Source organism: Taeniopygia guttata, chromosome 18, assembly GCF_048771995.1.
Source record: "Taeniopygia guttata chromosome 18, bTaeGut7.mat, whole genome shotgun sequence".
NCBI classification, from domain to species: domain Eukaryota; kingdom Metazoa; phylum Chordata; class Aves; order Passeriformes; family Estrildidae; genus Taeniopygia; species Taeniopygia guttata.
In genome coordinates, this window is record NC_133043.1 from 7,007,930 (window position 1) to 7,032,021 (window position 24,092).

The following is a 24,092-nucleotide window of genomic DNA, read 5'->3' on the forward strand; positions in this document are numbered from 1 at the left end:
TAAGAACTTTCATATATTCTTCACCTGAAGCTCCTGTTGCTGACTTGTTATTCCCAAGAGCTTTTAAAATTTATTGCTACGATTTCTTAGCAGTAAACTTTTGGAGACTTTTTTAAACTTCTATATCCAAGCTGTGTGCTTCAAGAGAGACTTTTGTGCAAAGTCTCATTTAAAAACCTGCCCTTCAGGTGGCTGAAGTGGTTTCAATGGGTTCTTTTGCTCCTCTTTGTATTGCAGGTTGCACTCCTAGGAAGTGTGGAAGAGGTGTGACAGATGCTGTAATCACAAGGGAAGAAGCTGAAAGAATTCGTAGGTAATTTTTCTTTTAGCTCGAACTTTTAAAAGCACTGACTTTAATGGCATTGTGTCAGTCTGAGGGGTGGGGTGGGTTAGCCTGGTTAAAACATGACATTTTTGTTACTAAAGCCATTTTCCATTTTTACAGTAGTAGGGGCAGTTCTTTCACACAGAATCTGCCTGGCTCTGAGGGGCATGAGCACTTCACAGAAAAAAAGGAAAATAAATTAAGTTTTAAAGGATTTTCACTTGGCCTCCATTTGGCCTTTAAAAGCAGAACAAAACAATGTAGACCTTATTGCAGCTGTGTCTCTGTCTGGGTAATCACCAGCAGATTAGCAGTAGTCCTCTGGGAAGGGACTGTTTTTAGGGTATTTTTGGGAAGGGACTGTTTTTAGGGTATTTTTGGGATTTCTGGAAGGGAGCTGCGATCTCAGAAAAGTTCTGCAACACAAATACTTCATTTTCATGTCAGGCTGGAAGGTTCAGTTTCCAGGAAATGGGAGCTGCTGTTAACTCAGTTGGGTTGTACCTGGTGCATCAAATCCCACTCTCTGAGGAGTTACATGTTGTATATAAGGACATTAAAGGACAAAGAAATCACACACCAGTTCTCATCTGAGATTATTGTTTTGCCTACAGAATAGCAGAGAGGGGACTGTCCTTGGGAGGATCTGATGGAGGGGTGAGCAGTGTCCTGTTCTTTTCTATGTTCTTTTACTGCCAAGGCAAGATTATAAATGCATTTTTTTGGGGCTGAGGTGAGGAGGTAGAGGTTTTTTCCATCTGTTCAGACTTGGAAAATAATTTATTTGGAAAGTTATTTGTCATTAATACTTCTGCTAGCAGTGTAACTCCTGACTTCTGCAATACAGAATACCTTTCCTTGTATTTAATTATTTCTAGCACCTCTCTTGAACTGATTTTATCTTCATCTGGAAACAGTTGCTATAGCAGAACTTCAAAAGTTTGTCTTCTGAAAGTAAATTACAGTGGTTCACAGCCTCCTGTAAAGATTGGCTTTGTGTAGTGACAAAAAATCCATGTAATGTCTTAAGTAGCCCTTGGAATAATATTCTTTAAATTGAAAGAATCCCACTTTAACAAGCACATGTATTTTAATTTCTTTCCCTCATCTTTGTTCTCAGAATGTTTTTGTGTGTGAACAGGAACTCTTTCTTGAGTATTTGTAAACACAGCCACTCCTTTAGGCCTCTGCTGAATTAGGGCATATATTAGCAAAAAAAAGAAGAGTTTCAATGAAAAAAATAACAATATATTGTCCTTGTGATTGCTGATGTGTAAAAAAATATAAATCAAGATGTTTAAGCAGTACTGCCCATCTCAAACAATATGTTTAAAAGATTTAACATTCTGTGTTCAGTTCTGTTGGGATCCCCTGGATGTTTTTCACTTCTGTGGTTGCATAATTTCCCCTTTCCCTGGATTTCTCTGCCCTTTGGGACCCCCAGTGTGGCTCCTGGGTCTGTCACTTGGGTTTGCTTTCCTCTGTTTTTGGGTGCCACGTGGGATTCTTCATTACACTCCCACAAAGAGGAATGAGAATGGCAAGGTGGAACACACAGAGCTGGATCTGCAGAACCACAGGAAGCTGTTGTCCAGCTGGGGGTCAGGAACTGGGGAAACTGAGGCACAGAAAGCTGGGAAGAGATGAGAGGGGGAGCTGAACTGGCTGCTCAAAGCACAGGGCTGGCTTAGTTGGACAGCAAGCCAGAGTGGCAGACAAATACAAATCCACAAATACAAATCCATCATCTCTGTCATTTTGGAAGCTTCATTTTGCCCCCTTTTTGTCTTTAAAGGAGGGGTAAATGAGAGGGAGGGGAAGCTGCATCTCTCTCACTGCAGTGAAATAAATCTGTTAAAAATCTGATGTCTGTGGAGAGGTGTGGGCTCTGAGCCAAGCCTTCTCACATGTCTCATCATTTGTAAATGTGAGGAAGTTCTTAATCCTTAGGGAAAGGAAAGAAGAAAGTGTAATGTTGTATTGAGCACTTAACCAAAATAATGGATAAAAACGGAAAGATGTTTGAAACAAGAGCTGAGCAGTGGTTCTGGGAAACTGTGAGAGTCATAGAACGGTTTGGGTTGAGAAGGACCTTAAATCCCACCCAGTGCCACCCCTGCCATGGCAGGGACACCTCCCACTGTCCCAGGCTGCTCCAGCCCCAGTGTCCAGCCTGGCCTTGGGCACTGCCAGGGATCCAGGGGCAGCCCCAGCTGCTCTGGGCACCTGTGCCAGGGCTGCCTTCATCCTTCATCTGGCTTTTCTAGGCTTTGTCTTGTAGCTATTGACTTCTCAGCTATGCATAACTACAATTTTAGGGGTTTGTCTTTTATTGATTCATTTCATTATTTGGATCTTCTGAACTGTAATCATCTGGAGCTGGGGGAGTGAGAAGAAATGTGTAAGAGAAGCATGTGGAAAGTGTTAGAAAGGCAATTTAAATTAAACTGATCAATTTAAATTAAGTTTATCTTCTCAGCTGTGTTGTGCTACTTCTTATAATCTACTTAATATGGTCACAAAAATATCTTTGAGACTTCACAGGAGCAGTTTTACTTCTTTTAGCTGTGGTTTAGATTTTTGTGCAGAACCAGAAACAAATAGATGAAAGTATTTTGCTTCTGAAGCTTGAGTAAAGCCTCATACAAGAGCTGCTCTTGCATGAGTGAGATTACTTATTTCCTTAACAGTCCTCTGAAGCTTTTGGAGAACAGTGGGAAGGGCAGATCTGAAAAGATCATGCTGTGTCCGCTCCAGTAACTTGTTACTCCATGTATTTTTCAAGGAGTAAATAAGGTTATTTGTGTAGGTTTGTTAAAAAAAGTTGTTATTATCTCTTGTAATAAGAGTTAGTGGGGTTCCCCTGCACAGGGCAATTGAGGCTGCAGAGATTTTCTAAGGGACTGTGATGAGTGTGTTCCCCTGTCACCAGTGATATTTCTGCTGGGATTTTGTTACAATGATGTGAATGCTCTGTGCTCCATCAGAACAATGGCAAATTCCAGGATGAGTGCCCAGATATTGTACATCAGAGATGTCATTACTTCAGTGCCAGTCAGGTTAATTAACTGGTGCTCCTTGATATTTCCAGTGTAAATAACAAAAAGACTTCTATTAGACAGTTCTATTTTTAAATACTTTAGAACTGGTGCAGAACAAATGTACTTCGTGGACAGCAAGGGACATACAAAAGTGTACTTTATTCAGTTTAGAGAAACATCTTAGAATCCTCTCTTCTGGCAAATCTGAATACTAATCTCTGCAGCTTGTTGGGAACTCAGCAGAAGAGTTTGGCTTGAATTGGATGAAGAAATTAATTGAATTTTCCTATTGAAAAAACGTGTCACTATGTGGTTTTCTTTTACAGCAGCTTAGAAATTGAGGAAAAGAAAGTTTGGCTCTAGTAAGCCTTGGAATTCTAATTGTACTTCGAAACAGATTTTTTAATGTCTGTATTAAATATAAGAAGTATACAGGATCTCATAGTGAAGGAGAAGTTTTAATAACAAATGCAGGGCAAGATAAATATTAGTGCTGCTACTTGAGCACACAAATACTGGAAAATTTATGTGGAAGGGAAATGTCTTCAAGAAGGGATCCTGGAGCAGAGTAATTTACCCTGAGCCCATGGTGGGGGAGATTGGCAATTCCCTGTCACATCTGAGTCTCAGAAATAGCAACCCTCTGCTTTTATTTCATAATACCTTAATAATCTCTGCATCTCTGCAGGGATCTGAGGGAGGTTTTTAGTTGTAAAATAAATGTTATATTGTGAACCCAAAGGCTGGAAGCTACTTTTACTTGGGAGGCTGTGGAAAGTGAGAGGCAACCTGGGACAGTTATTAAAGGTCATAGTTAAATAATGCTAAAGCCTTTTCATGCTCATTTTTCCTTTGTTTCCTTTTCCAGGCATCAATTTTGGACTTGCACTCTGGAGCTCTTTCCCTGGGGAAGCATTTTGTTAATCTGTACAGGTAAACTGAGGCTGTGGCTTCCTGCCTTCCCTGCCCTCTGCCTTCCCCAGTGTCTCCAGCCCCTGGGCTGGGATTAGTGATGAGAAATTTTGGAGCTTGGCTGGATCCACCACAGTGTCCATGACCAGTTAAAGAGCTTTCCTGGCATGAAAATGGGTCTTCTGTTGAACTGGGCACTTGGAAAGCTGCCATTACCTTTATTTTTATGTTCTTGCACTGGTTAATCAGAGTATTTTTTCACACTTATAGTTTAGTTTATTCAGCAATGGAAGAAATCAAATAGCCTGAACCCTTAAAAACATGTGTTTATTTCATGTTGTGGGAGGGGAATTTTTTAATGCCTGAGGAATGCCATTACCAGTTACAGCATTTCAATCCTTTAATCTTTTAACATTTGATCTTTTAGCATTACTTTTGGACATCATGCTCAAAAGCATTTTTAAGATTTTTTTTTTTTTTTTGGTGTTGTGTTCTCACTTTTTGATTGTGGATAAAGCATGGGTGGGGGTAAGGAGGTGTTTTCTTATTGTTCAGTATGATTCAGCAACTCCTCTTTTAGACTGTCATTTAATTTTTCAGGTACTTTGGGGACAAAATTCAAGACATCTTCACAGAAGACGATTTTGCATTATACCGGTAAAGATTTTCAATAACTGCTGAAAGAACCACAAACCAGAATGTTTTATAGTTTTGAGTTTTTTGTGGAGTGCAGACTGGGAGGGGATTGCCTTTTGCATTCATACACTGGATTTTGCAGCTCAAAATTCCAATATCTGAGAACTAATATGACTCGAGGAAGAGAAGTAAAAGGATTTTCTGGTGACTGATAAACAACATCAGCTGCTTTGAGCTGCATCAGCCACACCAGGACAGTTTTTATTGTAAATGTAGGTGAACCCAATGGGAAGAAATTATAATGTCTGATTCAATTCAGAAGGCTGAATTATTTTTTTATTGTAACTATGTTAAAATACATTAATATACTATATAAAAGGAAGATACTAAAACTACATACTACTTTCTCTGACTCTATTTATCACTCCTTCTCAACTCGTGACCCTCTCTCGAGAGTCCAGCCACAGGTGGATTGGATTGGCCATCAGGCTCAAACAATCCTCACCAAAATCTAATTAAACACTTGAACTGTAAGTAAACAATTCTCTAAACACATTCCACATAAAAAAACCAAAAAGCAAAAATAAAAATTGTTTTCTTTCATTTCTCTCTGTGCACCTCTATGAAAAATCCTGAGAGAGGGAGAGAAATGTGCTTACCACAAGTTTTATGGTGTGAATGTATTTAGGGTGATGGCAGCACCACACATTTCCTTCCTTCCAGCAAGAAAAGCTGTTCCTGTGAGCTCTGTGGGGATTTGGGATGGAAAGTCCTCATTTCCTCCTCTTTCACACATTATCCAAGGGGTTGTGTGAGTTGATAGACACAATCCTGGGCTATTATTACATCAGGAACTTTGGGTTTTTTGAGGCAGAGTGCAGCAAAACATTAAAAATGGTAAAGCAGGAAGTGGAAGGACTTGAGATGACTCATGTTCTGGCTGGAGAAGCAGCCAGAGAATGAAATAACTCTATAATGGAGCAGCTCTGGCATCTGATGCTCTCAGCTTTCCTGCAGCCCTGCTCATGCACTTAACAAACACAACAAAGCTAACGAGTTCCATGTGGCTGGGAAGGTGTGTGGCCAGAGTTTAGGAACAAGCATTCTTTGTTGACTAGACACAAGAATTCTTTGGTTATGCATTTCACTTGGTTTCTCAAAATTTGAAATGTCCCTGATTTGAATATTTGAACTATTTTTTTTTCCCTTTGGTCTTTTTTTTTTTTTTTTTTTTGCCTGTGTGAAGGAATCTGACCTCCCTCTAGTGGTGGAAGGAATGTTAAGTAGCCAAATGAGTTTATTAGTTTTATTAAAATAGTAATTAATATAATCCTAAAATATTAATCACTTCAAGCTTATTTCTATTTAACAGCTGTTTTTAGATGTCATTGTCATTATAGATGAACTTCTTTAAAATGTTTTTACTTCTGATCCCAATATTGCAAAACTTAGATGGTTCCTTGATTATTATTGAACTTTGGATAATTTCTGTTTCACATGAACAGAAGCATTCAATTTTTCAATAATTTTATAACTTCATGCTGTGAGATGAGACAGCTGCTATGGAATGTCAATATTCCATTGGGATTTCATGTCAGTATAGGGGATGTTTCAATCTACTGGATAAGAAGCTAATACAAAATATATTATTAAATGCTTCTGTTCCTATTAATGGCAGTGCTTTAGCATGGACTATAGTACTTTATGGCCTTCATGAATGATTTTATGCTATTTTTGGGAGCATTTATCTTGATTACTTTGCCTTACCTACCTAGGTCACTTTAAAAATACACTCTTGAGAGAAATAACTGAATGTAATTAATGTCTCAGTATTACTGATTGCAACAATAACGAATCTGAGAAGGCATCCTGAGCCCCTCTCTCTCTTTCTTTTCCCTCTCTCTTTCTTTCCCCCGCCTCTCTTTTCCCCCTCTCTTTCCCCTCCTAATACAAAATATGTGTTTATGTTTATTATTCAGGAAAACAGACAGAAATTTCAAACCTAGGCCACAGGAGACATAGTTTCTATTCCTTGATATTCTGACAATTAAAAAAAGAAGCCAGAGAAGCAAACCCCATGTTTCTCAGCTGAGGAAGAAGCAGTGAGTGCCTGAAGGAGGGAGGTGTCACTGACTGAGCCCTGGCTGTTTTTTGCAGGGATGTGAGGCAGAGAATCCAGCAGAGGATTGCTCAGGTCTTTGGGATCAGCTCTTCTGCCATGTACCTGACCAAGCCAACGTTCTTCTCCAGGATGAACAGCACAGGAGCCAAGACAACACACGATGAGTACTGGCACCCACACGTGGACAAGGTGAGGAGGGGGCTGAGATGGGATGCAAACATCTCCTGTTGTTATTATTAAATCACCTTGAAGTCATTTTGCATTTAAACCACCCATCAAACAGATTTGAAAACTTCAGGGGTTGAACCTAATAGGAGATAAGTGAGTTTAGAAACACAGGCTATTGCATCCCATTCTATTTTATTTTCTCTAATTTAGTTTTGCTAGAATTAGTAAACTATGAGAATGGCTACTCAGGAATCTCTTGTCAGAAACTGATTAAAATGACCTGAATTGTTCTTTCAGCCAGATCTAGGACCTGTTTCACAGTGGTCAGTTGGTCACTGTTGTTATTGATCTAAGGCTCTTCAAAAAGGCTTAATATTTGTATTTCAGCTGTATGTGAATTGAAGCTTTTTGTGTTTCAATGGGGAGATATGGTACCTGGTATCCTCTTTCAATTACTTGGTGTTTTGATCCTTTTAACTGCACAGTCTTATGTCTAGGCTTATAGCTTAATACTTGGCATTTCTCAGTGGACTTAAATGATTTGGTATTGAGTTTATTTCTGAGTTTCACTGAGTTCAAGCATTCTGTGCAGAACAGCAGAATGCAAACAATGGAAAAATCAAAGAAAAAAACCCACAACACACCAAAAAAAAAAAGCCAAACAAGCAAAAAAACACCTCCACAATACCCATGTTTCATGCCTTCAGGATTTATAAAGCCTGAAGTCATGGATTAGCCAAAATGGAACCAAATAAAATAATCCCAGCAAAATCCAAGTTATTCCTTAGGGCTTGAGTCAATAAGTGGCCAGTGTACCTTGAAGTCTATTACCTGAAACATGAAAAAATCAAACAGAAATATTTCTTGCCTGAAAGTATTTCCTGGAAAAAGCCAGTCTGAGGGCAGTGTCTTTTGTTGGTCACATTGGTGTGAGTTCCTTGTTCATGTGGGCAGAAGCAGCTTAAACTTAGAAAATGTGGTGGTAGTGATGACACAGCTTATATTTGGAAGCAGAAGGTCCTGTAGGGTGGAATCTGCCAGGTTTTGGGTGCCTCTGGTTTGAAAAGCTGTGATGTAACCAGTGAATAGGAATGGCTCTGGGGCAGAAGTGGTGGGGGGATGATTTTGAGGTCCACATTTGATTTGTGTTCATAGGAGATGACTGTAGGGAGCAAATTGTGCTGGTGGGGTTCACAGAAATTCCATCATGTTATGCTCAATTCCTGTGGGTTCTCTGCTTCTTTTTCTACTTCTCTCAGGGTTGGGATTGAAGGCACTTGAGAGGATAGTTCACATTCAGACTCAGGTGTTTATCATTTCTTATCTGTTACAGCCTCACAGCCATGACTTCTGCAGCCTTTCATTAGCACACAACTATCTCTTGTTACAAGGCCTTTTAAGGCTAAACTATCCAATTAAGAAATTACACCTCAGTTATTTTCACTTTTAACCCAATAACTGCTCCCTCAAAGCCTGCAGTGCAAATTTTTCTGTCCAATTACAAAACATCACCCAAACACATGAAAAATGAAGAAGGTGAAGAAGAACAACCCGTCTACACCCTAAAACCTCCATCTTGCCTCGTATTTATTACTATATCCTAAAACCCCAAACTCTAGGTTTTCTAGCCTGTGATGTTACACACTTCTAATCAACGCCACACTCGTAATCCCAGTGCTATTAATCAATTTTGGAAGACTTCTCCACAGCCTCAGATCAAATGCAGTGTTCTCTCGTAGGTCTGTGCCTTTCAGCACAGAAAGTTTAAAATTCTCAGCATCCAGGGCTCCAACGAATTCCAAGAGATCCTTGGGAAGAAGAAAATGGGTAATTCTGCTTGTGTGAAGTGCAGTGAATTTATTGGTTCCTTACAGTTTTTCCAGATTTTTCAGAGAATCAGGTTTGACTGCCACGAGGATGGGAAAAGCAGTATATTTCAACAGCTTATGCCTATTTTCTCCACTCTTTTATTTCAGCCCCAAAAAAAGCCTATTTTAGAATTCCAGACTCTGATTTATTACTATAATGAGATTTGTGTCTGCCCAAGCCCTGCTTGCCAGTATTCTCTTTAGTCTTCTCTGCATGTGTTTTGCATTGGGAAATGAATAAGGTGGTTGGATAACCTTTCAATTAAGTGTTTCCACCTACATATCTCCTATAATGTACAAGTTATTTTGTCATTTACATGCAAATAAGTTTACATTAAGAGAATTTGTGGAAGCTGCTTTTCTCTCCTGTCATGCTGAGAATGCCTGAACATGATGGACAGCAGGCTGAATGTTTTCCTGATTTTTATCCTTCTCTTTTGTCCATGTTTTATTTATCTTGCAGGCTGTCTGTTCAGGGAGCAGATACATCAATTGATTTGCCTTGGCTTTTTCTAACCCATCTCCAACTTCAGAAGAAAAACAAAACAAGCAGGAAAAGTCTAAGCTCTCTTAGACTTGGAATGCATAATCTAGACCTCAGTGGTGTTCTATACTGAATAATTGGGTTGTCTGACTTCTGACAGTGGTTGGAGTCAGTGATCTTGGAGATCTTCTACACAACCTAAATAATTCTGGGTCTGTGAAGAGAATTATCCCAGTTGGGGCAGTTGCCAAACACCTTTTTCAGAATCATAAATAGTCTGAGAGAGACTAAATAGGAAGAAGTTGTGCAGCTTCCCAGGTTGCCTGCAATGCAGTCAGCCTGGCTTGTATTTCTCTTCCTCCAGCAAACTTTTCTACTTTTGAAAGGAGGGAAAAAAATACATTTCTATTGATCTGAGGTAAGAAGTTCTTCCCAGAAAAGAGTAGTAGACTTCTTATGTGGCCTCCAAAGCAAGTGTGAATGCTGGGAAGCTGAAGAAAGATCAATAAAACTTGCTAGTTTGTCAGATGCTTTTTTGTTGGATCATTATTTACGCTTTCCCCTTGGAACAGAATAAGGCACTTTAGGTATTTCTGCATAATTTAACAGTGAAGGTTGTTCCTAGAAGACTTCATGATTTTTTCCTTGCCTCCTTCCAGAAGAAAGGTAAAATGAAGCTTTAGCAGAAAGACTTCACTGTATTTTCTGTTTCAGAGTAACTTTGTTGTTAAAAAGATGTGGCTTCTTGGAACCTAAGACAACCCCTCTTTTTCCTTTTTCCGGATGTTGCTGAGTCTACTGCAATTAGATTTCTCAATCTGAATTTCCCTGAAGACTTCTAACAGCATAATGGAGTAGTACAGATTTATTGTGTTTATCTGAGGCTTTGTTTTTATTCCTCCTAAAATTTCCTTGGTTTGTAGTTACATAGGAATGGAAACCCTGAAATCACCCAAATGACTGATTTAATCTTGTTGAATTTATAAGACTCTAAGTCAAATGAAGAGAGTGTTGTTTTAAGATGTGGAGTTTCATCGTGGATGGAGTTTGTTTGGACCTGAGGCTTCCAAATGGCAAATACCTGACTTATAATGGAGTTGCTGTTACACACTTCACACTGTCAGAGCTGAACATTCTCTGGAAGCAGTGTGGGACTTGGAGACTTGTGCAGTGCCCTGCCTGAGCACAGATCCTCTCATCCTTCACAGAATTGTCAGGCTCTGCCTTAAGATGGTTTTGGGTTTGTTTTCCTTGAATTTCTTCTATCAGAGCTAGTCCAGCACTTCAGTGCACATTTCCCAAAAGTGGTTCTGGTTTTTTTTAGCCTAAACATGTCCATGATCAGTTTATAGCTATTTTTGTTCCTCCTCCCAGTTCTACATCCTCCCACCTCCATGTATTCATAGGTAAGAACTATATCCCTTTTCAGCTTTTGTTTCTCTGAGCTGAAAAAGCCAAACCTTTAATTCTCCTCACCTGCAATGTGTTCTCCATGTCCCCAGCCCTCCCCTGAACCTGCAGCCCTCTCTGCCTGCTGAGTTTGTCACTGAGAGCAGCTGCTGTCTCCTCTAGCAGACTTTGCACCCTTTTCTTCTTCTCCTTTTAATAAAACACACCAAAAGATCCCATTTCTGCCCTGGGACAGCATAATCTCTGAAAATTCAGGAGGCTGATTCTCATTTCTGCTCAAAGCCATCACCTCAGCTCACCTACAGCCCCTTGCAGTTCAGAGATGTGCTCTTTGCTCTTTTATTGTCTGCTAATAGACACTGCCAATAAACAGCACACTGGAAGTAGCTGTCAAGGCTGTTCTGGTGCTTACCTACACAGAATTAGGTAAAGGCTTACAGGAAAAAAAAAGTTTTGACTTTTTTCTGCATGCTAGACCAATGCTGATTGCAAAGTGAATTTTCTTCTGCACTGGATAGCAGAGAGTGCTGTCCTAAATATCCTCAGTAACTGCAGACCTCTTGCATGGTCCTACAACTGTTTAGCTGCATAGAGATGTGTCCCTCAAAAAACCCAGTGCAAAATGGGGCTGGCTAATTCTGGCAATTAATTCTATTTATAAGAATGAGCATCTACCATTAAATATTATCTGTGTTTGACTTTTTGGGTAAGGAGTGTTCAAAAGGAGCACACTAACCATATGGCATAGCAGGCTGAATGTAAATACCTGCGTTTTTTCTCTTGAGTTGTTTACAAGGATCTGTAGAAATTTGATTTGTAGCTGTGTGGCTTTTAATGACACCTTTTCTCACATAGTTTGATCTTTTGGTTCAATTATTAATCTGTCTGGTACTGGAAATCATTACCAGGGTAACAAATATATTTGATATACATGGGGGTACTTCTAGCATTATAAATAACTGAGTTTAATTTAGCGCCTGCTTTCCATAGTGCTGCATTTCTCAGGCCTGGCTCCTTTCTGAGGGTGAGTAATTAATAAGGACAGGAAGAGAAAAGCCATTTTCCCACACTTCATTCCCCAGCTTAGTCATCTCTAGAAATCAGGTGTGTTTGGTTAAGCTAAAATGGTTGGTAGTTAGTTCTTAAAAGTTTAGAATTGGTAAAACCACCTTGGAGAGGAGGGAGAGTGCACTGAGGGAGCCAAGAGTGCTGCTCCACTGAAGAGTTGGTAAAAACAGTTCTAATGCATTAAACTTGCAAGTATGAGTTGAATGAACTTCTCCAGTGGCTGGAGACTTCCTTAAATCGATTGGAAGTTTTTATCACCAAGTCAGTGAAGTGGAAAATAGCTTTGCAAAGCTGATTTGCATGAGAAGGGCTGTGGAGTGGCTGGTTTGAGGTGCTGTACTAGCACTTGCTCATTAATTCCCATTTATTGCCTTGTATTGCTACCAGGGTTTGGGAAAATATGGGAGGAAGGGCATCACTGTAATATTTCTCTCATTTTTGTGGTTTGGCTTTTTTCCTTTGAGCCCTTATGGTCAAAATAATAACATGAGTATGAATTGAAATGTCTTCCTATTCCATCTGCTGTTATGTTCTCTCTGGTCCTGCCCTTACAGAAAAATGTGTACCACTGCTCCTGAGCCAAAATTTAACTGGCACTAATGAGTATAACTTGAAACATGACTGAAAATATTTAGAAAACTTCTAAGTTTGGAAGTAGCACCTACCTCTAACAGTCACCAGGTCAGTCAAAACACTCTGCAAATTTTGTGTATTTATACAGTGCTACTGTGCTGCACATTTCACTGCTTGACAGTGTGATGCTGAACTTCTGAGTTGAGATAAACAAAGACATTGGAGAACACAGACATTGATATCAAGTATTTTTTTTTAATTGCTGGTGACATGTAGAAAGGAAGGGAAATATTTCCAGAATCAGCTAAACTCAATGTTAAATATTTAGATAGCTTCACTCTCAGTTTGTAGTATTTATTTTCTCCAACTCCACGTATTGACCAAAAATAATGCTTTAAAAGGAAGGAAAAAATCACCTTGCTTTACTTAAAAGTGGGATGTTTGGTCTGTAGGCTGAGAAGAAGCAGAGACTTCAAAAATTCAGTTTGAATGGTTTTAAACAAAACCTGTATGGAAAAGAGTAGAAGATCCTCCAACAAATGTGTATTTACTTGGAAGTTCTGATTTACTTGTACCATTAATGTCCTGTGTGGTAGCTGATGAAAGGATAGCAGTGAGGTATCCAGAAACCTTATACCCAAGATTAGATCATGGGTGGGAATCATTAATCAAGGGCTGTTCTTCTGCTTATTGACCTCCTGGTGAAATTTTATCTTGGAATAGTATAAATCCTGTCTTTTTGATACAATGCACTCTGACACTACATTGTTTTTTGCTCTTGGATGATAGAAATCAATCAATCACTTCTCTAATGATGGAAACTGTAACAATAGAACTAATAAACATGGCATGCTAGTCTTGTTGTGTGTGTGTAAATACAAAAGAATAGACTAATAAAAATGGTGGTTTTGGTTTTCAAAGGCCCCTTTATTAAATGCATGAAAAAGTGAAAATCAGAAAAACTCACCAGATCATCTGCTCAATTAGCCATGCTCTGCAGGGATGAGATCAAGAATTTGGTACATTTTGGTAATTTTGGCTTCCCCCACAGGTGACTTATGGCTCTTTTGACTACACTTCCCTGCTCTATCTCTCTGACTACTCCAAGGACTTTGGGGGCGGACGGTTCGTGTTCATGGATGCAGATTCCAACAAGACAGTGGAGCCCCGAGCAGGTACAAGCCAGCTTGGCTGCAGGTTGTGCCTTTTATTGATTTTTCTGGGCTGGCAGGGGATGTGGGACTGTGTTTTGTGTCAGCAGGAGTAATGTGGGGTGTGTTCTGATTTGAAAGCAAAACCAGTGAGAAACTCCAAGTCAGAAATACAGTTTATTAGGAAAAGGAAAAAAAAAAACCAACCTAAAATACATGCAATAATTGAAAAGAAAAACCATGGACAGAGTCAGAATACAACCTTGACACTGTGTTGGTAATGGTGTTGGTCCAAATTGGAATGGCTGCAGTTCTCCTGGAGTGGCAGATGTGGTTCTGTTGGAGCAGCGATCCTGCAGAAGGGTGTACTCTTCTCTGAAGGTGCAGTGGAAGAACCCAGCTGTTCCTCTGGGAATCCAGTGGAAAAGCTGAGGCTACTGTCCCAAAAACTCAGATTATATCCAGGTAGGCATGCTTGGCTGCTCCCCCTGGGCAGAGCTTTTCACAATGGGATGCTGCAACTTTTATCAGTCCCATTGACATGAAATAGTCCATTATCAGCAGATGTCTCCCCAGAGGGAGAATTGGTTTGTGGAAAAGATAAAGAAAACTGCCCAGTTAAGAGAAAAATAACTGCCACACCTCTAACAGATGGCGAATAGAACACATCTTGCCTTGCAATCTAGGACAAGGTTGTGTAGCATTCTGTGTTCAGATTGATGACATCAAAATTGAAGATTAAAACAGGTTAAAATACAGCCACAGTTTGTAAGAGCTGGTGTTAAGCCACAAAAAGTGATTTCCTGGAAAGTTGTAGGGCTTAGAAGAGGTGGCCAGTTCTGACAGCTTAGCACTGTGTGTGGAAAATAATAATAGTGATAATTTTAGATGCTTAGCTTTAAGACATTTACAACATAGTGTGGCTAAAGCCGATAGGCCAAGAAATGCTTATAGTAGATTATAATTACGAATTAGTTTGCTTCTGATTGTGATGGTGTGAATTACAACATCTGTATTGTCTCACCTTTCTAATGAGAGTGAAAATAGAACACCTCTGAGTTGCCCCATCTCTGAGTCAAAAAAGAGCTTAGTCTGACAACTGTGCAGCAAGAGCAGAACTAAGTGCCACTGCAGCAAATCCAAATTAAAGCAATTTATTGTAGACTGGCCTGCAATTCCTTTGCTGCTCAAGGTGAGGCTTGATACCCTGTAATGGCTGAGGGTGGGTGTGAAGGTGATTGATTGCCACAAGCTCAGCCTCAACTCATCTGTCTGGCAGGTGAGTGCTGAGCTTCCAGCAGTGTTACCTTTCATAATGCAAGATCAGCCACACTGCTGCAGGGAAAAAGCAAGAAAGGACAACTTGATATTCCTGCTATGTTCTGTCTTTTTTTTTTCCAAGACAGAAAAGATGGAAATTTGCTCATTTAAAGAGCCTCAGTAATTGTCTGCTGGCAGTTGTTAACCCAAGCAGAACTGACTTCAGGCTATTGCTGCCTGCAAATTGGGATGGGTGTTCTTTGAATTCTGGATCATAGTGATCCACTCACCTGCAGTGATGCTGGTTTAGATAAACTCTGAGATAACCTGGGTTTGCTGTCAAGAACTGTATGTTTGATTATTTTGTCCCTTATGATTGGAAATAAACCCTAAACTGAATGCTTCATCTTCTGCAAAATGCTGCTGCCAGTATTTTGAAATGGAACACATTCAACTATTTTTCAGATGCAATTCAAAGATTACTACATCTTTATAGCTGTAGAAATCACAGCTGAATTCTAGGAATGTGAGGAAAGCTGTCTCCTCAGTGCAGGGGCACTCAGCCTGGCTGCAGTATGCAGCATGCTCCTGACTTAATTTCCAAAAGTCTGTAACTGTGAAATTGCTTCCATTCAGCCCCATCCATTAATTTTCAGGTTTTCTGCTGCAAGGACTTTGCTCTTGATGTGGTTTTGGGAGAAGAAGGGGAAGCTGATGAATTACATAATTTTCTTTTTGGCTGTTCCCTCTGCCAGGGCTTGTATGGGCAGTGTGTGCCACAGGACTCCCCTTCTGAAACAAAATAATGCACTCAGCAATAGCACAAACATCCTTCATGGACACAAGAGAAAATTAATTACACTTTTCTAACACAACTCTACTACCACAGTTGTCAGGGGTGCTGTGATTGTGTCACAGCCTCTGGTGCACAATCCCCACTGCCATCCTGTGAGCAAAGGAGAAAAGCTTGAGAGGTGAAGCACAGTGTGAAGGCATTTGCACTTATTTTCCCTTTTCCTGATAAAATACTTTTTGTGAAGGAATGACCCCAGGCTGTTTTCTGTTGCTGGTACAAGCTGATGTATTTTTCATGTTCATAATGTTCCTCTGCAATGTTTTTTCTCTCCTTCTGTCTTTCTGGCTTTTCTTTGTTTGTTTTGTTTTGTGCTTCTTTTGATCCTTTGTGCTTCTCTTGTAACTCCAACTCAACTTTTAAAACCACATGTGGATGAGCTTTCATGCTTCTCATTTAGGAGCTCCAGGCTTTTCTAGGGATGACTGTCATAATCACTGGTTCAGTTTTCATGCTTGACAACTAATTTTCTTTTCTGTATTGCTAATGCCACTGCAGTCCTAAAACCTGGTACTTTTCTCACACTTAGCCTGCATTTTTGGGGACCTGATTCTGTGTGCCAAAATGAGCAGGTTTCTTTTCCTGTGAGCAGCAATTTGTTCAAGTGTCAATGGGGAGCAGAAAGGCATTGTTAGTGATGCAGCAGAGCAGAATAGCAGTGATTGGAAATACAAGAAAAAGCAATTAAACCATTGTGGGATGTCCTGTGTTTGAAAGTGCTGCTTGGGCAAGTCCCACTGCTGCTGCAGATGCATTTGCAGCACTGCACTGGTGAGGATCAGTGTCAGCTAGGCAGCAGGGCACAGGGAGAACTGTTCTGCCAGGAGTGGAGCCTAAATTAAAATGTTTTTCACTTCCCTCAGTGTATATCACTTGCAGATTATCTAAGGAGTCTCTAAGTCCTGACTGTCACATAGTTGACTGAACAACTCTCTAATTTATAGGATGATCTTTAACATCCCCTAGTTTGGTTGTTAGCAAACGTTAGCTTTACGAAGGAATTGTAATTTATTAACATTGAGGCTCTTGAGATTATTTTTTTTAACAGAAATGAACAAGTCAGCACCAGTTCAAGTGTACAGACCTTTGGCTGATTCATAACCAGACATGGCATGAAGGAACACATCTTTCTTGTGCTCTGCTGGGCTGCAGAAGTGAATATGTGTCTTTTGACTTCAGTCAGGACCTCTCTCTGCCACAAGAAACTCACTGTACCATGAGGAAGAAAATTCTTAGTGCCAAAGGATATACAGCTCTGAAAATAACTTTTTGTGACAAAGAAATAGATCTAAAGTAGTATCTGTTCCTTTTAAATATATATGGACATTTTGTTTTCAAAATTGTCATACTGGGATTTTTTTCCATCCCTTTGCACCAGGATTGGCTGTTTGAGAGACTGTAAGAAACAGAGCAGCATTTTTAAAATTAGGCCCTTCAAAACTAAGCCCTTTCAATATTAACTCTCCTTGCTGGTCTGAGACTTGTTTTAGTAATCTGCAAGACATGAGGAATAAGAATAAATGGCAAACATTAAGGCTTTCCTTTTTCAGTCACAAAATTGGAACTTCTGCTGCTAAACTTGTCAGTGTATAAAGTTTCATATTTTAAAATTTCATATTTAGAATTTCATTATTTTGCAGGGTCTTGTGTGAATTTGGGGTCTGGCAATATTAGGCAGGTCCCAGACTTCCCTTGATCATAAAGTGTAGATGAAACTGCTGTTGGAATAAAATCCCAGCACTGGTTCTGTGTTCTTTGTTTGCATGTGCATTTCTTGGTTTGAAGGTCAGCTTTGCTGCACTTATTTTCAGCTTACAAGGTGATTTGTTCTTCATACAAGTAATTTTTTATACAAAGGCAGTAGGAAAGGTCACAATTACTTCTGTGTGTTTCTGGAAGAAACTAATCTGTGGGGCAAAAATGAATTCTGTACACTGGAGAGTGCAATGTGACTCTTTAATCTCAAACTCAGTGTATTCTCACTTGGTGTTTCTGGAAGTGCAAAATATTTGATTTGAAGCTATATTTGGGAATTTCCCCCCATACAGACAGTCTCATCTTTCTCTTTATTCAATCCACATCCTCCAGATTCAGTCTAGATCATGATAATCTGCCAATTCCAGCTTTAGTTTTGCTCCAATCATTAAAAAACTGGCGCACATCTTGATGTTAAATCAGTATCAGCTGAAAGCTGAGAATAATTTCTAAAAAATCCACAGAAGTGGCTGTCAGTCCTGGTGAGGAACAAATGGAGGCAGCAATAGCAGCTGCAGTAAGCACCAGTCATGCAGAGGACAGCAGTTCTTGCTGATTTGCAAAACTCATCACAAATTGTGCCAGGGACTGGTGAGGTGATTGCAAAGAGTGGCAGGAAAGGGAGGATCTGTTGCAGTTGTGTCAAAAAGGCAGAAAATCATTATTTCTCAGTAGAACTTGCTTTTGGTTTTGTTACCTGTGGACAAATAATTTCTTCCAGTCAGATTTTGTATTCTGATGGTGTTTGATGCCAGGTTAATGATGGCATTAAATGAAACACTATTTAAACTGGCAATGGAGCAGTAAGTAGCTGGGAGTGCAGGTGTTATTTGTGGTGTTTTTGTGAGGGACTTGTGATAAATCCACTGCCTCGTGGAGGGGTGGCAGTGGTCACCTCACATTTCCTGCAGCACTGGGAGGAGTGCTGGGGGAAGACTTGTCCTGTGTTAGTGCTGCACAGAGAATTGTGAAGCATTGCCATATTCAGAATTGGCCTCTGAGGCTTTCCCCTGCCATGAAAATTTGTTTATAAATGACCACATGTCCTGTTTGTGCCTTTATCTAATGCATCTGCAGCCTGATATTTCATAAATTTGAGTTGATACTGGTCAAGAAAATATGCAGGAAAGCTGAAGGCAGAAAGCAGTGGAAAAATGAGCTTCAAGGAGTTACTCATGAAATTCAGGTAATGTAACAGATGAAATAAAACAAAATACCAAAGTAACTGTAGGTTCAGCTCTGTGGTTCAGCAGTGAGAGTTGATTTCTTGGTTCCTAAGCTGTGTGTGAATGTCACAGGCCACAGATGCTCTGATGAAGCCTCATTAAGGGCAGTTTTTGGAATAACTGAGCAACAGGGTTTACCCTTGTGCTTTTTCTTCAGTGATTTACTAAATGTAAGGATGAATTCCTTCTTATCAGAAGTCTAAATCCCAGAACTTGGGCATCCAAGTGATTTGACCAGAGCTCTGCTGGACATGCCATGTTTGGCAAGGTCAGGAAAAGTCAGACAAATGATGCTGAGGTTGTTTAATTAAAGTTGCAACACTTTGTTCTTAGTGAGAACTTTTTGTAGGAGTCAAATTCCGAGCCCTGGTGCAGCTGCTGTGGCAGGGGGAACAGAACAGACCTGGCAGCACTGGCTGCAGAACTGGAAAATATCCCTGCCCTTCTCTTGGCTCCAGGGAGGAGAGACGGAGCCAAAAGGCCTTGGGGACACTCATAATTGATATGGAGAGAGCAAATATTCAGTTTTCACTTCTAAATACTCCCCAGGGTTGGCACACCTTCAGACAGAGTGGAAGGTGCTGTGATTTTGAGCAACCAACTGTGCTGGTAGGACAGAAGCAGGCAAGAATTATAAAAATCCAGCAGTTGATATGTAAAACTGTTCATGTACTTTTAGCAGGAAATAAGTTCATTAATTTTCTTTAAAAACTGTAATCTGGAAGATTTCCAGGCCATTCTAAATTTAAAGTAGAAGCAACTACTTTTTTTTTGAGGGTATTAATACTACAAATTACAAACTGGCTGTGGGAGACATCAGTATATGAAGCAGTGATTTTATTGATAACAGTAAGAAATTTCTGTCTACTAACTAAATATGGGATAAGTTTGTAACTAGGATTTGATACCCATTGCAGATAGTTTTTTGTTTGGGGTTTTATTTTTAGGCCCTGAGGCTTAAAAATAAACTTTTATTTAAAATATAATTTAATTTTATTTATTTAAAATAAATTTATTTAAAAATTTATAATTTAAAAAATATTAATTTGTTTTATTTTTTATTTATTTTAAAAATATTTAATTCATTTTTTTAAAAATGTAATTGAATTGTATTCTTCTGTGCTTGACATAAATGTAGCAAAATGGTTCAGAGAAGCTTGTGCCCTCTCTTCTGGGGTGTTTTCTTTACCTCAGATCAGGGCACTTGCAGACATTGTCAATCCAAGTTCCTTTTCTGGGATTTGCTTCAGCACTTAAATTCTCCCAATTCAACATTTTTAAATAAGTAATTGAATTAGTTAACTAAGTTTTGTTGTGTGCTTGCAGAAAACATTATTATCAGCCTATTTACCTAATGATATGATGGGGTTTCTTGGACACTCTACATGAGAATGGATTGGTGATTAATCCTAAGCAGATGCCGAGGATGAGAAGACAACTGTTGTGCATTTTCCCTGGCAGCGCTCCTGTCTGGCTGTCACTCAGCAGCTGAGATGCAGCTTTTCCTTCTTTCCTGAGGAACATTTAGAGCTGATAAATGCTAGGCAGAGAGTGGAAGCTGTCAGTGCATGACATGAAAGAAGCTGAATAGATCTGTGGTACCAAATAAATTGTTCCCGCTTCCCTTTAACCAGACAGAGGAGTTGATTCACAGAATTCCCAGAATGACCAGGTAGGAAGAGACATTCAGGATCATCGAGTCCAACCCAGCCCAAACATCTCAACTCAACCCTGGCACCCAGTGCCACATCCAGTCTGGTTTAAACACACCCAGGGATGGTGACTCCACCACCTCCCCGGGCAGCCATTCCAGAACTTTATCACCTTTCTGTAAAAAACTTTTTCCTAATATCCAACCTGTATTTCCCTTGGTGCAGCTTGAGGCTGTGTCCTCTTGTTCTGTCAGTTCCTGGAGAAAGAGCCCAACCCCACCTGAGCACAGCCACCTTTCAGGAGCTGCAGAGAGTGATGAAGTCACCCCTTATCTTCTGTCACCCAAATTCTTCCCAAGTGAGAAAAAAGCATCTTTGAAAACTGACTATAGCCTTGTTCAGTCACCCATAGACCCCAGCTGATGATATGAAGCAGGTTGATGCCATATATATGAAGATATATTTATTAAAGAAAGAACTTAATAGACATTCAGTACAGCCAAAAAAAATCAATTTAACTGGCTTAACACACTGAACCTTGTCTAGCTGTGAATTACTACTACTTCTAGTCAGAGATCAAACAAAACAGCTTGAAAGTCAGTTTAAGGCAAAGCTTTGGGTGAGCACGTGAGGGACCAATAATAATGTACTTTTAATGAAGTTGAAATACAGTTTAAAAGGGAAAAAGAAAATCGTGACACGGGGGTTTTGTATGGAATCCTTGAGGGCAGCACTGTTCATTGCAACACTCGTAGGACAGGAGCATGTTGCCTTCATTTAGCCTTTCATCCAGAAAAGCAGGGCAGTGAGAAAAGATTGATAAATAATTCTTAACTTGCTGCACTTGTTGTTGTGAACATGTGGAAATGTGTTATGGAGATTTGTTTACCAAAGGGTGGTTTCTCAATTAGCCAGTGGTGATGGGGTTTTGATTGGAGGACCAATCAAGTCTACTTGTGACTGTCTATAAAAGCAATGAATTTCTTAATAAAGCTAGAGATTGATCAGCCTGGTGTGAATCAATGCTAAATACTACCTGGCTCTGGGCTCTGCTGCTATGATAGATTCCATCTCCAGCTTTGTGGCACGAGGGATTATGTGTGTTTTAAAGAGTGAAAAGCTGTCAGAGGGCAGTGGGAGCTTGGGGCAGTTTGTTTGTGATCCCCTGTGGGGGCAGAGCTGCAGCTGGTGCCAAACTCCACCGATGGGTGAAACTTTTGTCTTTGCAGGCCGGGTGTCGTTCTTCACCTCGGGCTCGGAGAACCTGCACCGGGTGGAGCGGGTGCGGTGGGGCACTCGCTTCGCCATCACCATCTCCTTCACCTGCGACCCGCAGCACGGCATCGCCGACCCGCAGCTCTCCTGGGGGGACAGGAGCCCTGCAGGAGGAGAGGAGCCGGGCAGAAAGCTGCCCTTGTAACCTGCCATGCAGCTGGAACTGCCCAGCTGTGAGAATACACGGTCACACGCTCTGTTCTCACAGCCCTTCTGCCATAAACATTGCCAGTGGTGGCTTAAGGACCAATCCTAAGTTTGATGCGTTCTGAAAATGTTTGTCTTCATGTGCCAAAGAGACTGCAAAGAAGAGAGGATGGGCTCCACAAAGAAGAGAAGATGGACTCCACAAAGAAATGAGAATGGGCTCCACAAAGAAGAGAATGGGTTCCACAGAGAAGGGAGGATGGGCTCCACAAAGAAGAGAAGATGGGCTCCACAAAGAAATGAGAATGGGCTCCACAAAAAAGAGAATGGGCTCCACAAAGAAGAGAGAATGGACTCCATAAAGAGAGGATGGGCTCCACAAAGAAGAGAAAGTGGGCTCTTCATTTTTCAATTTTTTTCTAAAAGTTCTTCAGTTGGAAAGATACAAACGATCTTTTGGGCCAGGCCTTGATCTGCCTCCCCAGGCTGCTGTTACCTGTTCCATTCTTTAGTCTCTTCAGTTGCTGATGCGGTGTAGAAAGTCTGACCTAAGTGAATTGAGCCCAAGTTAATTGAGACCTGAGTTAATTGAATGTTACTCTCTAGAACACACCTTCTCTTGAGAGGGATGGATTCTCTAAATGTGGGATCAGTGAGGAATACACCTGGGATTTCAACTTTTTAAAAAAAATTTAATTACTACTGATTAAACTTTCAGGAAGTCTCTCAATAGCTATTTTTTCACTTCCCTTTTCCAGTTTAGTATGAAGACCTTTTCTGTTAATGAGGACTCTGAATGTTAAATTGCAGGGACTTCCAAGAGGAGCTGTGTGCAAACACATGCATAATCTTGCCAAATACTTCTGGGTTTTTACTGCAGTCAAAGATTTCTGTGGGTCAGGAGGCTGATAAATAAATGGTAGAAAAACCTAATTTTCTTTTCTTAATCAAATTCTGAAATAACCATGTTGATGTGGTTTATTACCTGGATGTATAATTTCTGTAAAATACTGAAAATCTGGGAATGTGCTTTGATTTTTTTGTTTTATTTTATACATACAGTTTGGCCCTTACAATGTACCCTTTTATGGCAACAAAAGGTACTGGGGGGAATTACACTGAAGATCAATATAAAGAGGACTTGTGAGGGCTCTCATTGGGCACACCAGCAAGATTAGTCCTCTGTAATTTCATTTCTTTGAACTCTAGGTGGACTTCTTGGCATTTCTCATGGATAATTTTCATTATAGAAGCAGTTGTAGAATCGTTATGGCTTTTACTTCCTTGTAAGTCAACTGAAGGTTTAGGAAGATACATTTATGTGGAGATTTTCCTGAATATGTATCATCCACCTGAAATATTCTGCACTCCATCTCAATTTCAAGTCCAGAAATGTTTACAGTTTTAATTTGGATTTACAGCAGAAATTCAGCCTTCATTTCTTCTAACAGCTGGGTGCTTTAGGAGGTTGTAGCATCTAATCATGTGCACATTAAAATAAATTAGCTGGAAAGGCATTGATGATGACTGTGCTGCCAAGGAAATCTGGTTTTGTTTCTTCAATTGCATTTCTCAGTATTGAATTGCTCCTTCACAGCTTTTCTTCCCCCAGTAAAGGAAGATGGTATTGTTTTTAATGTAAGAGTTCCTGGTGTTCCTTCTCCATCCACATATCCTTCCACAGTGTTTGCAGGGGATTTGGTTCTCTAACCTGCCCTTTGGAGAGCTCTGTGCAATATTTTTGTCTTGTCTAAATTCTAGGGGTAAAACCAGGAAATGGTGCTGGAGGTCAGAGCTATATGAGTGGGGAGGAATAAATACAACCAATCTACCTTCTCCAAGCAAAAACAAATATAAAAATAAATAAAATAAAAATAAACTTAAATTTTAAACATTCTAAAAATAAAACAAAATCCCAACTCTGTTGTGAGTCTTTTGTGGAAATCCAAGCAAACATTCCAGGAGCAGCAGAAGAGTTATTTCCTTTCTGAACCACAGGTGGCTTTGGCACGCATGGATTGTCTCAGCCTGGGAAAATCTTTATTAATAGGCATTAAATTAATTTTTTATTAATCTTTATTACTAGGATCCTTTAGTAGAAGGATTTCTAACTCAATTTTTGAGAATTTTTATTCCTCAGCATTTGTTTTTTCCCAAATACTTCTA

General features: G+C 39.9%; 1 protein-coding gene across 2 annotated transcripts in view; it reads left to right on the forward strand.

Annotated features, from left to right (window-relative positions):
* Nucleotides 1-24,092, forward strand: part of OGFOD3 (2-oxoglutarate and iron dependent oxygenase domain containing 3) — a 31,471-nt gene that overhangs the window by 1,692 nt on the left and 5,687 nt on the right. Inside the window, exons 3-9 of one of the 2 annotated variants that reach the window (XM_012578527.5) lie at nucleotides 238-313; nucleotides 940-982; nucleotides 4,235-4,299; nucleotides 4,879-4,935; nucleotides 7,072-7,225; nucleotides 13,659-13,782; nucleotides 21,734-23,848. In XM_012578527.5, coding sequence (XP_012433981.5) covers nucleotides 238-313; nucleotides 940-982; nucleotides 4,235-4,299; nucleotides 4,879-4,935; nucleotides 7,072-7,225; nucleotides 13,659-13,782; nucleotides 21,734-21,924 — 710 coding nt within the window. In that variant the 3' untranslated portion in view covers nucleotides 21,925-23,848. Of the gene's footprint in view, nucleotides 1-237; nucleotides 314-939; nucleotides 983-4,234; nucleotides 4,300-4,878; nucleotides 4,936-7,071; nucleotides 7,226-13,658; nucleotides 13,783-21,733; nucleotides 23,849-24,092 lie in introns of those variants that run through there. The other variant, XM_030287387.4, reaches the window with a different exon arrangement.